Source organism: Somniosus microcephalus, chromosome 19, assembly GCF_052327205.1.
Source record: "Somniosus microcephalus isolate GS21.2 chromosome 19, FLI_Smic_1.0, whole genome shotgun sequence".
NCBI classification, from domain to species: domain Eukaryota; kingdom Metazoa; phylum Chordata; class Chondrichthyes; order Squaliformes; family Somniosidae; genus Somniosus; species Somniosus microcephalus.
Genome location: NC_141005.1, coordinates 33977546 through 33994652, shown reverse-complemented (window position 1 = coordinate 33994652; position 17107 = coordinate 33977546). Strand labels below are relative to the sequence as shown.

Genomic DNA, 17107 nt, shown 5'->3' with positions numbered 1-17107 from the left:
ACCTTTGACAGTACTCCTGAACGTTCTAGCCCTTCCAGCTCTGCTTCCACAGCAGGTCGTATCGCATAAGGTACCGGTCTGGCTTTGAAAAATTTTGGGTTTGCATGTTCTTCAACCTTGATGTTTGCCGTAATTCCTTTCAGTGTTCCCAGTCCCTGTTGGAACACCTCTTTAGCATCGTCCATTATTTTGGACAGTCGTTTAGGTTTGACGTCGTCCTCTTTACAGGAATCTACAGTCAGTGCTTGTATGGAATGCCAGTCCACATTTATTCTCCGGATCCATTCCCGTCCCAGTAGTGGCGGACCTCCATCAGGTAACACATACAAGTCCATTTCCTGACTTTCTTTACCATTGTAGACCACATTTACTTTTATCTTTCCGATGGGGTATACTATTTGCCCCGTGTATGTTTTCAATACAATCTCCGTATCCCTCAGGGGAATGTGCGAGAATAACCTTTTGTAATCTTGCTCATTCATGACCGTCAATGCCGATCCAGTGTCCAATTCCATCTTCACTTGGACTCCTGCTATCCGAAGCATGACCCAGATAGTTTGGTGGTCTGCTGTGTTACCCACATTATGTATTTTTAGACAACCCAGTTCCTTACTGCTGGAGTCTGAATCCATCTTCTGTTCATCCGAACTGTTCTCTGTCAACTTGTGTACTTTTTTGTACTTCTCCTGCGGTGACTTTTTGCTGCTGGTCTTCTTTCCTGACCGGCATACTCTCGCTATGTGACCAAGTTTGCCACATTGCCTATCTTTGAACCAGCACTGGTTCTGGTCATGCGTTGTCCTTCCGCAACGATAGCACTTTACTGCGCCCAATGCCATTTCATTGGTGCTGAATTCCAATGGCCTTTGCTGTATCTCTGCAGCGCCTCGTGCTGCTGCCTCGTGCGATGCTGCAATGCTGAAAGCTTTGTCCAGCGTAAGATCCATTTCCTCTAGCAGTCGCTTCTGGGTTCCTTCCCTTAGGAGCCCACACACAAACTTATCTCTCAGTGTGTCTGCTAGTCCTGTACCGAACTGACAGTACTTTGATAACTTGCGCAGTTCGATTAAGAATTCAGCGTTGCTTTCCTCTTTAAGTTGAATTCTTTTGTAGAATTTAAATCGTTCCGCTATCAGCAGCGGCGTGGGGTTTAAATGCTCTTGCAGGATAGTAACAATATCCGCGAAACTCTTTCCTACCGGTTTATCTGGTGTTACAAGGTTCCTTAATAACCCGTACGTCTTCGCACCCATCGAGTTTAATAGGGTTAGTGCTTTCTTATCCTCCGGTACCTCATTCGTTGCACAGTAAACTTCGACACATTCCACATAAGTGGCCCAATCTTCCACATCGCTATCAAAAGCAGTGATGTTACCCGTTTTTGGCATCCTTGTTGAGTTTCCTTTCCTTCGGATATGATTATTATTTTATTTTTTTTTCAAAATGGCGGCTTCCCGCGCTTGGCGGCTTTTCCCGCGCTTGTCTTCTTCCCCCGCCGACTCAAAATGGCGATTACCGCGCTGTTGCCGTTCTCGCCTCCCAGCGGTCCTTTATTTTCCCCTATGCTGCTGCTGTTGTTCCCCGCCGCTCCCGCGGTCCTTGTGGACATAAACGCTTTTCTGGCTGCTGCGTATCTCTGCCCCGATTGCAGTCCGGCCCCTGACACCGGCTGCGGTCGTGTTCTCCGCCCTTTTCATCGTTTCCCTCCCCTTCTCTTACTGACAACTCGGCCGACTTCCCCCCCCGTGCCGCTCGATCGGGCTTACCCGCCGCTGATGTTTGACTTCGTGGCCAGAAACCAACCCGGGTTCCCAATTGCCTCCCGTGCTATGCAGTGCCCAGCAGGATGTTGAGGGTGGATGTCCTTGATCGACGCCCGTTTCAGAGGCGAAGCTTCCTTTGATGCAACTGCCGCTAGGTAAGATCAGACTCGTCGCCACTGTTGAGTCTGTGTTTCCAAATGTAGTTATGCTGAATAACTGGACACAGGCTACAGAAATAATTAAACAGGTCTTTAGTAATTGAGGGTCAGGGCTGAACTGGAATACACTTTGCTCCACAGGGTTTATATACCGGTGTGGTCACCACCAGTACTACAATGTACAGGAGCCATCAAAAAGTAGTCCATCACCTTAAGGTATCCTCTTAAGGTGGTACAGGTTACATACACTACACCATCATTAGAGATAATGGGGGAATTTTAACCTAAAAAATCGGGTGGGCTGGGGGTTTGGGGGTAGTTAGTGTTAAAAATCAGAACCCGCCCACTTCCCGCTTTAACGGAGGTGGGGTGGGGTGGGGGGGAGGGCGGGCAGCCAATCTGCTGCCAGGAGAGGCGGGTCATCTATTTAAATATTATAATGAGGCTGGAAGCCTCTTTAACCTCCATTTTGTCTTTAACTTTAGCTGGTTGGGTTTTGCACACCTCGTGAAACCCGCCAGCTAATGCAAGGTAAGGACTGCTGCATCCAGGAGCTAAGTGCCTTTACGCTTACCTCCCGGATCCAAGGTCGATACCTAACCCACCCCCCACGATCGGAGATGCCCCCTCCCTCCCCCCACGAGGCCTCCGATCAGCCCTCCGATGCCTCACCCCCACAAGGCTTCCCCCCCCCCCCCCCAGCTCTTCTGGCCCTCCCCGTGCTGCTCTAGCCCCCAATCTTTTTCCAACGTCGCCCCCACTGCTGCTGCCACTTCCAGCCCCCACGTGATCCCTCCCTCCCTCTGTGCGGCCGAATGCCACAGGCCGACCCGCCTGGAGGCAGCCAGCCTCTTAATTAACAGAGGCTTCCCATTCAAATTAGGCCCTGCCATTAAATTCAGCAGGGTGTGCAAGAAACCCGACCCCCTCGGTGCCCCCCCGCCCCCATTAAAATTCAGCCCAGTGATTCGGTCTGCAAGTTTGTATTCGATAACATCTACAAATAGAATCACCACTGTCCTTGAAAGTATCCCTAATTTGGTTAGTATCAACTGGGTACTAAAATAGGTGGGCAATCTGATTCTCCAGATCACCACTCAGTCAATGAAGGTAAAAATGACCCCCATTTTCTTTTAACAACTTTATACTCAATCTATTACCAATATTTTTTATTTCATATGTTTATTTATTTTTTGCTTTGTAAGAAAAGGTCAATCGGCCTATTGAAGTTTATCCCTCTTGTAGATTATCTCTCCCCTTATGGTATCTAATCTCAATTTACTATTTTTTCTCACTTATTTTGCTCCTTTTCTCCTTCCTGTTTTTCTAGAAAATGTGGGTTTTTTTTTGTTTCCTTTATTTTTTACCTTTCCAGGTCTGATCAAGCTGAGGGATATCAGTGTTTGGGAACAGAACATTTTCCCACTCTTTGCACCCAAGCATTCTCAGGTCAGATATAGCGTGGGTTGGATGTCGAGTAAAGTTCTTCCTACTCTGCACCAACACTGTGCCTTAACCCCAACCTCGGAAAAGTGCACTAGTGTAACATTTCTATATCCCACCATTCGTCCCAATCATCTCAATACCCTCTCTGACTGACTGCTTGAACTCAATTCACTCAGGCTGCTTTCAAATGGCAGAAGATTGTGTTTGAGCTCGATTGCAGGGGTGAAAGGACATAGAAAGATATGCAGATAGAGTTAGATGAAGTAGTGTAGCAGCTCATGTGCAGCATGAACACCGGCACAGACCAGTTGGGCCGAATGGCCTGTTTCTGTGCTGCAATTTCTATGTATGTTATAATTCCACTGTGCACTCTGCTTTTCCTCCTTTTTAGAATAACCTAGTTTTTGTTTAGATAGTATAGTAATTTTCTTTTGCACTTTTTAACACAGTTTCCTTCCTGCTGCCTATGGGGTGTTACCAGATTCTGTCATTACTTTCCACTTCCTCTTTTGTCGTGTTTTTCTCTTTATATTGTGCAATTTTTTTTTTTTAATCTGCGTTGTTTCTTGTGGAACCTTTTTACTCCAATCTTCTGTTCTTGTAGCGTTTCCCTGGCCTCAGTGCAATCCCATTTCTACTCAGAAAATGTTTTATTCGTGTATTTTACATAAACACTGCCAACTTCCACAATCTGATTGTTATTATATTTAGTGTGCTGAACATTCAAGACAGATTGCTGTATATATCTTTGAACCTGGATTTCATTTCATATATAGAGTCCTATACAGCACAAAAGGAGGCCATTCGGCCCATCATTCCTTTGCCGGCACTTTGAAAGAGCTATCCGATGAGTCCCACTCACCTGCTCTATCCCCATAGCCCCGCAAATGTTTCCTTTTCAAGTATATATCCAATTTTCTTTTGGCGTGGTAAGCCTGGGTCAGGAATTCTGTACACTGGGGTTGAATGCAAAGTGGCTTGCCACACTGCAATGGTCAGGTATAACTTACTTGAAGTTTGCTGTGTTTGTACCATTCTTTTTCTCATTCATTTTGTCCACCTCTCGGTGTTTTATTCCAGATTCCCACCGTTTGTAGTTTTTATTACATAAAAGATATAGCTGCATCGGAAAGGGTAGAGAAAAGAGCCACAGGACTGATCCCAAGTGTAACAGGGGGAGCTCTGAGGAGCGATTAGAGAAGTTTAAGAAGTTCTTAAAAAAGCGTGGTTTTGGGGGAGTCTGATCAAGTTACATAAAATATTATTGAAGGATGTGTACAAGGTAAACCAGAATGTTAATTCAAAGTACTCCAGTAAAGTAGGACATTGAGGACAAAAACAGAAATTTGGAACCGAAAGCAGGCAAAACATCTTTACACAAATGTTTGGAATAATCTACCACACAAAGTAACAGAAGAATAAATTAGGGGGGTAATTCAAAGTGCAGTTGAATGCCACGATGGGAGAGTTAATGTAGTGGGTGGATGTGCATTGAGGAGCTGAATCATCCCTGACTTTTCTTACGTTCTCTTAAGAGTTGACATTTTGGTGGGGTATAATTTCATGGTCACCGATCACCCCTCTGGTGGGGCCATTATTTATGGGTGAGTCCCAACAGTGAGTGCCGACAAGCCACTTGACCACGGGGCAGGGGAGGGGGGCTTGAATCACAGCCCAGTCCCTATCCTGTCCTTACCTGAACTTTCAGCAGTGGTATTTGGTTAGTGACCCGAGTGTGGGAATCCTGGTTGATTTTCCCCTTCCTAAGTCAGAGGCAGTTAGGCCTCACTGCTGCCCCAGCTGAAATTAGTTACGTCAGCATCGACAAACCTGGGACTTTCCTGGTCTTTATGAATTTTTACCGATTTAATTTCTGGTTCACATTCTATTTCAGTGTCAGCGTTTTCCATTCAGTAAAATGATCCATTTTGATATTGCACATTATTTTTATTACATCAATGGACTTGCAGTAATGTTTTTTTTTTCTACATTGTCCTTTATATTCATTTAATTTTTCTCTTTTGCTGTGCTCACATTGTCGTCTCTTTGTAGTAAAATTGTCTTAGCCTGTTACAGTCAGAAAACACTGTTCACCGGTCTTCGATTTACACCTACCCTTTGATGTAAGAAAACTACTAGGCACTTGGTCTAAGCGTTAAACAAAGCTTTAATCAACTGTTTTACAACATGGAGGTCTAGTTGTGTCCTCCACTAGTTCTTGTTAAGAATGTCCTGCGCAAGCTGGGCCTGTGCCCGAGTATTTATACTTTCCCTGGACAGCGCCACCCATAGGCCATTCAGTATTATTTCATAAGTCTTTCTTTCATGAATGACTGATTCATGTCACCCTTCCCCTAGTGGCAGGCAACACCAATGCCTATGCAGTGCTCGACCTCGAGCCAGTAACAAGCACTTGCTGCATTAGAGCAGACACCTACAACTTCTTTCCAACTAGTAAATGTTAGATATTAACTAGTAAATGTTTAACTTTCATTTTTGAAATAATAACTTTTGGTGCTGTGGCTCCAGTCATGGGGCAGCCAAGTGATCTCAGAAGGGTTTATGGTGGGACATGAAAAGTTGCAGAAGGTATACACAGAGAGACAAAGGATGGATTTTCCTCCTCTATCCCAACTGAGATCAAACTGGATAGCGGCAGAAAGGGGGACAAATTTGGACTGTTGCCACCTCACTGTCTGGACCTGTATCTCTCTCCCGCCACCCCTACTGGGACCACTCTGGTCATTCCTTCCTTACCCAGTGGAGGGATCGAGGCCCATGCTCCCAGCCTGTTTCCCTCTCGCCTACTCCTGTTCCTGCCACTCGCCAGGACCACCATGTCTGTAGGCCTGAGGTAGCAGCAGAAATGGTAGAAGAGTTCATAGTTGAAGCCTCCTCTCCCTCCCATTGCTTACCCCTGCTGATGGCCCCGGCCTACTCCTGGTCCTTGTCCAAGTTTTGGAGCTCTGTGACCACTTTAGCATTGCCTCTTGCTTCTTCGGGTGTTGAAGCAATGGCCCCGCTGCAGCATCCTATTGATTTTCCTGGGAACCATTGTTGGGCTCCCACTTGCTGATGGCAATCCTTCCAGCAGTGAAATGGGTCAAATTAAGATCTTTGCAAATAAAAACTGAAGTGTTCCTTTTACACTTGGGGTTCATCCACAATTGCAGGGTGTACTAGTATTTTCATTCGGCTATAACTGATTTACACTTTAACACTGTCATATTTTATAGGGGGAACCAGGAACAAAAGGACAGCCAGGAGATAAAGGACAACCGGTAAGCTCCAAATCCGTACTGGATTGTATTTCTGTAAAAAGTCAAGCAATAGTCTATTTAAACTTGCACATAACTGAAATAAATTCGTGAAAATTAGTTAATTGGCAGCTTCTTAAAGTAAACATGCTGTATTTAGAAACCTTTTCATCTTATATTTTGATACTTCAAATAACTTTTTTCCCTTCTGTATATTTATCTCAGTTGCATGGCAGAGTATTTATTCTACAGAATCATTAGAGAGATTCTTTGGGTCCAATTTTAGATGGTTTTTGGTGGTATAAAATCTAATTTTGCCCTTATTGCTGCCACAGATGGTCTGTGTTTTGCTTTTCAGCCACCACGGCCTACTTCCCCCCACTCACCAACAATTTTATATTTTCAAAAACTACAGCAATGGAACAAATTAGCATTGTTACTTGAGGAGAAATGTTGGTGTGTGGAGTGCCCCCCGATTTTATATATATATATATATATTTTTTTTTTTAAGTCCCTGTAAAAGGAATTTATTTAGCAACTAAAATAAAGCCATATTTTGGGTGGCATAGACCCACATACCACAATGTGGCTTAATTTCCAAAAAATGTTAAGGAAGCCAAAATGCTCGGACCATTAAGGCACCACCCTTACAGGTATGCGGTTGTTCTAAAGTAAAAGACATGTATTCACCTGGGCCTGCACAGTATCTTTACTGTGTGTGCCCATTCTTTGCCAGCACAGAAAATGGCTGCTTTAGCTCATGAATGCATTCGAAGCAACACTGTAGCCCAATTTAAACATGGCACTTAAGGTAAGATAGTCTACGATTTTTGCACTATATAGTTCAGCACCAAAAAAACACCTGGCAAAACATGGACCTTGGTTTCAAATTCAAATGTTGGTTTGTTGGAATGACAGGTTCATGATTCCAATGGCCAGATGTAATGCTTGCTGATTTACACATTTTCTTTGATTTTGTAAATGACCCGTTGAAGCTGATTTATCAAAGATACTACCTTCTAGTTTTACAAAGTCACACAAATGGTTTATTTCATGAAATATAAAAAAAATTGCTGAGTAAGTTTGTTCAGTTTTTTGTGTTAAACAGTCTGTATTCCTTTTGTTTGTCTATCTAAATGCAAAGTTTAGAAGAATTAAAATTACCCAATCATTAATTTATCAGTTTTCTAGTAAAAGAATAAAATCATTCAGCCCTGGTCTCTACTGTTAAATTTAATTTTAATCATACTTTTATACCCTTGTCAAAAATACAAATTATAGCAAATTCTACAAAATTAAAAATGCTTTGAACATTATTTCATGACTACCGCAAGTAAGAGAGTGCTTTATATTAGTTTGCTCTTGAGTATAGCTTACAAAAGGGATACTTTCCTGTTACAGATGTGGATAGCATGAATAACTGAGCCAATTGATAAGTGTGTGTGTGTGTGCACTTTATACCAAGTTTTACTAATCTCAATGTATCCACCAGTATTGACCTGTTCTGTTTTTCTTGCAAGCTGACAAATATAAAAAGCTACCAAAGTCTGTATGCAAAAATTGTATTAAAATGTACTCCATTTTTACATAAAAAACCACATTGTTATAAAACTGCAGCTAATATCTTTGAAGATGCAAGTTCGTAATTCTGCAGCATTCAGTTCAGCACACAAGTTATTTTACTGAGTTTAGCAAATTCACCGGCCCACTGAATGATGGTGCTGCGATAGCTTTATACTGCATTCAGACTGATTACTCAAACCAGGTTGTATTTTTGCTTCCCCGAAGTCTCCCGCAGTGCACTCCTTTCAGAGCCGAGGGGTAGAAAGTTGCTGTCACTCCTCTGCAATGCCAGCCAACTGGAAGTACATGGCAATGTCTTGGTGTGACTGATCCTCCAGTTTCCCGTTGATCTGAACAAGTGCCTGTCCTTTGCTCAGCACCTCTCTGCGAGTGTGCAATTGAGAGTGGGGAACTCTTATCGTGTGAGGAATAGACGCGAAGCCAGATCTTAGCAATCCATGGTGCTGTATATTGGAGCTTCATTGCCCGACATCAGCACGTGACCCTTCACCCAAACCAGTTCTAGCTCTGTATCAGCTCCAAGTAGGTGAGAATCAGTTGCAATTGAGTCAAATGACAATGGGGGGCAGGATTTTCATTGGGCCGTGGAGGCGGGATTGGAGGCGTGTGGGGGGTTAAAATCCCGAAATCGGGGTGCATGAACCCATCCCGCCCCGAAGCCAGTTTCAAAGGAAGCGGGTACCCGACCTGCACTGGGACCCGCCTCCCCAAGGCGGGAAGGGGATTAGTGCCAATTAACTGCCTGTTAACAGGTAGTTAACAGGCAGTTTTTAGCCTAATCCCTATTTTCATTCTTGAAATGTGGGATTCCCGACGGCTGCAAACCACGCCAAGTTAGCGAAGTGGGCCGTCGGGCTGAAGGGCTTGGAGGGGTCGAGATGTCCGGTGTTCAGGTGAGTGCTGGGTGCATGAGTGCAGAGGTAAGTGTGTTTGGTGTGTGTAAAGTGTTTAAAGAAGTTTAATTACCTTTAGTTACCTTTACAGCCTTCCTTTCTTCAGGTCTCGGGAGTCCCTCATCTCACCAGCACAGAAAGCAGAATGGCCGCCAGCTGTCAAAATTTTCAGCATTCTGCTTTCAAAAGGTCTTGACAGATGAAATATCAATCTGTGATGTCACCTGTTGCCGGGTGGCCCTTAATTGGCCTGCTGAGCCCGCTCAGCGGGCTCAACAAGGTCAATCAAGTTAAAATCACGTGGGTTGGCTAGAACTCGATGGAGGCGGGACTACAACCCTGAAAGTTGTAGTCCCGCCTCCTACACGCCTCCTCAGTGAAAATCCAGCCCTAAGTGTTCTTTGACATGAAACAGGTAACTACTGGCATTCTAGAGCTTAATAGAGCATGGAAACATCAGAATGTCTGTGAATGAAGACATTGTGACTTAATTTCTGATTGGAGGAACCTTTTTCATGGGGAATAGTGATCTGGGAATGATTATGAATGAACATTTTTGGCATCTATTGTAGCGATCAGAAAATTGCAAGTGTCACCCAAAGCAGGTGGAATTTTTTTTTGAAGTGTCAGCCTGAATGCAGTATCAAGCTGACCAAGCAGATTTTGAGTGTTTCTCACTGGCCAGATCTTCGTCTCCCTTGCTAAATCATGACACACCTGTTGGTATGACCACGAGCTGTATGAATGTACATAATTCTGAAGTGACTTTGCCATCTAAGGTTGTGGTTACTTTGCCACTTCCATGTTGATGCATTGGCATGAAAGTGGCAACAGAGCTGCAAAGTCTGGGCCTGACCTGACCCCAAATGCACCAAAGATAAAGACCACAAAGGATAAGTACAGATGAGAAATGCCATATGATTCATTCAGCTCATCCTTCCATAGTCTTACGATGCCTTCCCATTAGTCCTGTTACATCATCTATCTGCCTCTTCAATGGCACTAGAGCTTTTGGCTCCAATACTCTAACTGGAAGACCACTCTGGGTATTGATCACTCTTTGACTGAAGAACTGCTTCCTGAAAATATCGTGTTGAACTTGCCTTTTAGCAGTTTGTACTTCCATCCCTTGTCTGACACTTGTGGTTTGCCTTGCAATAGTGTTCAGGATTAACACTTTTAGCACATTATATATCTTTACAGGGTCACCTTTCATTCACTCCCTCCAGGAAGGCTGTCTTATGCCATCTGGGCTTGGCACCATGTGGAGTATAGGAGTCATTTTACGAGTTTGCACTGCTTACAGGGAGCCTTGCCAACTAGCAACACATATCATAAATTTGGACCTCATGGCACACAATTTTCTGATCATTTGTTCTTGTAATCTATGCCCCTATTTAAAAACCCAAATGCTAATTGTCCTTTTTTTTAAATAGTTTTATCTCACTGCATTCAGACTTCTGGCCCTGAAAATCTGCTGGGGTGACAGCCTGGCATTAGTGCTAAGATGTGCCCGCCAGTGACCTCCGCTCCTGACCGTGGTAATGTAGGTTCAGGGGAGGTCACCTTATTTTAATATTGCTGATGGGCTCTTGCACCACCAGGCCCATGTCTTGGGTGCTTGCCTGTTCCGGGAAGCCAATGATACCAGTGGAGCTGCTTGGTCCTGTTTAGGGGGTGGGGGAGGGACTGCTGGGATCCCCCATCCCACCCCAAAAAAGAATAATCTTTGAAAAATCTTTTCAATGAGCTTACTAGCTATTCCTGTTCCACCAGGCCAGGGATCCCCTTGTCCAGCCTTGCCCCTTCTGATATGAGCGAACTTGTTTGGAGTGGGCAGAGGTCGTGTCCCAAACAAGGCCCCACAGAAACTTGCAAGGAAGGCTAGAAGCAGACATATCTGTATCCCAGCCAAATTTCCAGTCCTTCCACTGGACTTGGGTTGCGAATGTACCAGAAGGGCCATTGATTTTCGACCCCTAGGTATTTGTACCTCCCAGCCTCTCTGTTACTGCATACACTTCAACATCTCCAATAAGTGTAAGCTCCCATTCCTTCTACCAAAATGCATCATCTTGCACTACTCCACATTAAATTGCATCTGCCACCTGTCTGCCCATTCTGCCTTTCAATCTCCTCCTGGGGTCTTTTACAGTCCTCCTCACTGTTTGCCAAAACCACCTACTTTTGTGTCGCCCAAGACCAGGTACTTCTCAAAAGGAGGGAAGGGGAGGAATAGTTAACCCCACCATCCTCTCGCACCTCCCAGCAGCATTGGTGGAAGCCTGGAAACAAGTGCTTTAATCTCTGAATGATGTGTAGCAGCAGTTCAATTTTATGGGAAAAACCAACAAACCAAAGGAGGAGTGTTGCCAAACCACGCATGAAAAGAGTTTTTTTATTAACTTGGGAGTGTTTTGGTTTTGTCTTTTATTAACCTAATGACTTGCTCAGTAATTAATCCTATAGTTTAACAAATCTAGCCTTTGGAGAAACACTTTAAATACAGTGAACTATTTAATGCATTTCCCAATTCTGGTGGGTACGCTATTGCTATTTTCTTTGGGGGTTTGATGCTGCTGTATCGAGAGTGTGTTGTCCCATCACAGAACTCTTCATTTCATTTTTTAAATTCTGTAATCCCTTCATTTGAAATTGAAACTGCCGTTTCTTTTACTCTATGAAAGAAACAGCCATGGTCACATAACAGTCATTGTGTTCCTGGTGGTGCTGCTGTCAAGCTCTTGGTAATAGTGCATGTTATTTTAAAACTCAAACAATATGCCCTAGTCATGGCTACAAACATGGTTTCTAGGTGTGTCGAGCTACAGTTAATGAGTTTGTTCAATATATTCTGCATGTTTATTCCAAACCTTTCTGACTGAATACATTTATTTGATTCAAAAAAAAATCACGTTAATCAAAACATGATTGTGAAAACTGTTTTGGGATGTTTTTCTATATGAAGCTGAATGCACAGCTTCACTAAAGAAAAAAATTGTTTAATAAACATGTCAAATTTTGTCAAAGAGTCTTCTAAACACGTTCTAAATGTGCAAAGTGCTTCAGTCATTTACCTGTTCCTCATGCAGCGGGAAGGGGATACAGCTGTGGAAATGTCATTAAAACTGTCCTCCATTCATGTTGTCTTGTTGCATGACCATGTTGTGTGTGTTGCCTGACTTTTTAATAATTTGCATCCGGCTGCTTCATTAAACAGAGAAATATCAGCATGCTGATGTGTCCTCGTTTCGCATCCTGCCTTGTACAACATTTCAAGTAATAATGATATGCAGTTATTTAAGATGTAGGTTGCATCTGTACTAAAAAAAAATCACCACAGCCTGAACCCAAAGTAAGCGGTTTGAACTTAATGTTTGCATTCTGCCTAGTGAATAATCTGTTAGATTTGTTTAGAAAAGTGTTCCGAGCTAGCTTGTTTGGTAGTGTTTTTTTTTTAAATGTCTGAGCTCCGGATGAATGCATTGCAATGACTACCTAAAAGCAATATCTAAATGTTTGCAGTTTAGAGACTGAGATGGAACTTGCATGCTACTGCCTCTGTTTTGGTCATTCATACGGAATGCTGAAATTGAGGCCAAATCCCTACCTTAAAAAAAAAAGGAGGATATGACAGCAAGTCAGTTGCTGGCATTTCCCTTGATGGCTGTATCTGTCTTCCACAGGGGGAAGGTATACACCAAATCCGGGAAGCTTTGAAGATTTTAGCAGAGAGGGTATTAATCTTGGAGACTATGATTGGTATTCATGGTGAGTAAAGGGAATAGAAAGATTTTTGTACCAAGTCTTATGGGCAGCCACAACAGGTCTCACAACAGAACATGAAAAAACTAGTGTTTATTCTCAATTTATTTTCAGCGATTGCTTCTGGTTTGAATTAGGCAAATCGTATTTGGTGTAGGGATGGGAGTTATACTTAAAGCAAAGGACAATATCACCAAGCAATGTTCTTTATTGTGTGCCTGAGTGTGATGTCCAATTCTCAGTACAAATCCTTACTGTAGTACTGTTATTTATGTGTGTATGGGGATAACCAAATACCCAGACACTGCAACAATGGGAACTAGGAAAGTCCAGGATTTACTCCAAAATAATCTCCTGCATTTTCTTTCAATTGAAACATTAAAATCTGAAATTTACAGTGAAAAACCTGCAAATAATCTAGAAAAAGTGTCATATTTACCAGCTGATATTGTTGGTTTTATTTGCAGTTCAGCCATTTTCCAAAAGCTTACAAATAGCTACTTAATCAAATTGGATTTCTTTCCCTTCTTGAATGTTATTTAAACAGGTATATTTACCACGGTGAATTAAACTATTACTGAAAGTAATAATAACGTGACTGGCCTGGTTCCCAAGTCCTGATCATAACTAGTTTTTAACTGGGGAACCAAACATTTTCTGTTGCTGTTTTCAATCTCCACCAGGCTGTTAGTTGGCAGATGTTCCAAGATCTTCAAGCTGAATTAGAAGTTCTGGCTAGAAGGGTAACCTTACTGGAAGCCATCGTGTGGCCAGGTAACCAAGTGGTCAAATATTAAAAGTTGCAGTATTCGTGCCAACAAATGGCCCCAAACATTTTGTAACGACTGGACTCTAACAATCCTCCATAGAGGCTGATAGAAGTGACGTGGAGTTATATTTCATTGTGCTTATTTTATTACCATGGAATTTTAAATAAATCTCTGATGACCTTCAGGTAACAGATGAAAACAGACCAGTATATACACTAGCTCTGTGAACTCTGTGTAATTCTAACAAAAAATTATCTTGTCAGCGACGGGGCTGAGGTAAAAATCGGCTTGAAACTATCACACCATCTACAGTTTTACAAAAAGCTTCCTTCTGATTTCACAACTTCCAAAATATATTCAGCACAGAGCTTCACTTTGCAAATGACAGAGATTTTACAAAACCATGCCAGAAACATGCAACATAAGTGAGAAAAGTGAATGCTGTGGAAAAATATGATACTGCATCATAATATGTACAACACAAAGTACTGGACTGTCATAATTCACAAGCCACAGGGATAGGTATTGGAGCTGCTGTTGTTAATCATTTTTAGAAATGATTTGGAGGATGGACTATTAACCCAAAGTGTTTAAATCTATGGATAATATCAAATTGGGTGCAGTGGCCAATAATGCTAACCAGTGTGAAATAATCCAGAGTCCTCAACAGCCTAGGTAAATGGGCAAATGGAGTTCAACGTATATTCATGAGATTAGGTAGAAGAAGTGAGAATGTGCAGTGCATGTTAAATGATGATATGCTTGCGTTAACAGAGCAGGGAAGAGATGTGGGGGCTTTGTTAAACAGGTCATTAAAATGGTTGGAAACAAGGATACAGAAGTTAATATGTATAGCTGAGTAATGTTGAAGTTGTATCTGGCCTTGAAGAGACCGCATTTGGAGCACTGTGTTCAGTCTGGTCTCCATATTACAGAACAGACATAGAATTATTGGAGGGCATACAGAAGAGGGGTATGAGACTGATTCCTGAACTTAGAGGGCTGATTTATGAGGAAAGATTGTCTACCCTAAGACTTTGCTCTTTAAAGAAGAGGATGAAGGGAGACTTAATACAGATGTTTTAAGATTTTATGGGGTATAGAGAATTTAGATCCAAGAAAGTTCTTTTTGTCAGATGCATGATTCTCAGACTAGGGGACATCACCAACAACAACAACTTGTATTTATATAGCACCTTTAACATTGCAAAATGTCCCAAGGCATTTACAGCAGTGTTATCAAACAAAATTTGACACTGAGCCACATAAGGAGATAATCGGACAGAGCTTAGTCAAAGAGGTAGTTTTTAAGGGGCTTCTTAAAGGAGGAGAGAGATAGAGAGGCGGAGAAGTTTAGGGAGGTATTCCAGAGCTTAGGGCCCAGGCAGCTGAAGGTACGGCCGCCAGTGGTGGAGCGATTAAAATCGGGGATGCGCAAGAGGCCAGAATTGGAGGAGAGCAGAGCCATTTAAAGATAAGGGTCTCAAAGGAAAATAAGAAATTTCGCTTTTTTTTTTGAGTAAGAGGGTGATAACATTGTGGAATAGATTATCAGTGAGGGTGCTGGAACAGAAAACCAAGGCAGATTTTTTTAAAAAGAGGACTGGATGAGCTCCTGTTAATAGATGGGATTCAGGGCTATTACAGTAGTTCTAGAATCACAGTGAGAAAACTGATGGAAGGTTTGGAAAGGTAGGCTAGATGGACCAATCCTACCAAGACATTACTATGTTGTTAAAACTCTGGATTTCAAACCAAAAACGTGAATTTATATAGTGCCTTTAACATAGAAAAAAAACCAAGATGCTTTACAGAGAAAAGAAAAAGGAATGCACACCAAGCTGTAGTGGAAGCATTAGGAGTTAATTAAAGATTGCTTGAAGAGATGGGTTTTTACGAAGGCTACAATGGTAGAGTAAGAAGTGGAGAGATGAAAGGGTTTGGTGAGGGATTTCCAGAGAATAAGGCTAGGTGGCAGAAGGCTCTGCAATCAGTGGTGGCCTAAAGGGAGGAGAATGCACAAGAGCCTGGAGTCAGGGAACCAAAAGACATGTGAGGAGATGCTGGAGGAGATTGCATAGAGTTAACGAAGGCCATGGTGGGATTTGAAGATGAGAATTGTAAATTCAATATGTTGGGAGTCAGGCAGCTAGTCTAGGTCAGTGAGGATGGAAGTGTTATGCAAACAGGACTTAGTGCAGGAAAGGATATGGGCAGTCACGTTTTGGGCAAGTTGGAGTTGGTGGAGGATGGGAGGCTAAGATTGGAGATATTGAGATGGCAAAATGATTAACTGAAAGCTTGATCAAACGGTTATGTTTTAAGATTTTTAAAGGTGAAGAGAGAAGTGGAGTGGCAAAGGGAATTAGAAAGAGAGTTCCAAACAGTAGGATAGCTGAAGGCTCTGCCACCAATGGGGGGTGGGAGTGGGAAGAGAGGATTCAAAAATACCCAAGTCAGAGAACTGAAGGTAAAGAGAGAATATAAGGCTGGAGGAAATTACAGAGATAGGGAGGTGGAGAGATTTTAAGACATGAATAAGGATTTTGAATTTACTACATTGAGGGACGTGGAGCCAATGTAGATCAGTGTCATAGAGGCTGATAGGCAAGCAGGTCATAGTGTGGAACAGGATCCGAGTACTGAGTTTTGGAAAAGTTGGAGGTTAGAGGCTGGGAGGCCTGCAAGGAGGACATTGAAGTCGGCTACTCAATATGAAATCAATCCCATCTTAACTGGTACTCACACATGCACTGGGTAACGCTCTAAGTGTTCCTGTTCATGGTTACTATGAAATAGCACTTGCTGGAAAATATAGCTATGTGGACAGGGCTCGACTGTGAACCCTTCTCTAGTTGAATATCCTTCTGACACTCGCTACCTTGGCTCACACATGAAAAATGGCTACTTGGGAGAAGTATGGTTGGCTTCTGGCACATGATGGAACCACAATGCAGAGTCACTGTCTTCAGGAGAAGTGGGTGAAATGGTTAAAATTGAATGATGGACGAGAAAACTGTCAAACAAAATAACAACAGCAGCAAAGGTACTGAAGGATAACTGGTGGCCCTGGAACCATATCCCAGGAACATTTATGCAAGGAGGGGAAAAATTACAAATTACACATTTAAAAAAAAACCTCCAAACATATCTTGCAACACATGAAGTTGTAATGTGCATTGCAGGAGAGTAGTTGCCCCTTTATGCTCTTTAGCGCCACTCCAATGGGATGTCTCCCCCTGCTTTGCCCCATCTTTTACAATAACCATGAAGCCATTCTATAGACTAAGATTGACTTGTAATCTTGTCACTGTAAATACGACTGTATTGTTTTTATGCTATTTGTTTTATAAAACTTATACAACCATCAATGATTTTTTAATAATCTGAAAACTATAGAAACAACAATGCTGCACGATAGTTTATTCTACACAAGCCACCAGTATTCAATGTGCATTCTCTGTGTAAAAA

At 42.5% G+C, this 17107-nt stretch overlaps 1 protein-coding gene across 14 annotated transcripts in view; it reads left to right on the top strand.

Moving 5' to 3' along the window:
* Positions 1 to 17107, top strand: part of emid1 (EMI domain containing 1) — a 418946-nt gene that overhangs the window by 394691 nt on the left and 7148 nt on the right. For 10 of the 14 annotated variants that reach the window (XM_085961512.1, XM_085961514.1, XM_085961504.1 and 7 more), the window contains 2 exons: positions 6604 to 6648; positions 13550 to 13640. In XM_085961512.1, coding sequence (XP_085817638.1) covers positions 6604 to 6648; positions 13550 to 13640 — 136 coding nt within the window. Of the gene's footprint in view, positions 1 to 6603; positions 6649 to 12787; positions 12873 to 13549; positions 13641 to 17107 lie in introns of those variants that run through there. The other 4 variants (XM_085961505.1, XM_085961509.1, XM_085961513.1 and 1 more) reach the window with 3 other exon arrangements.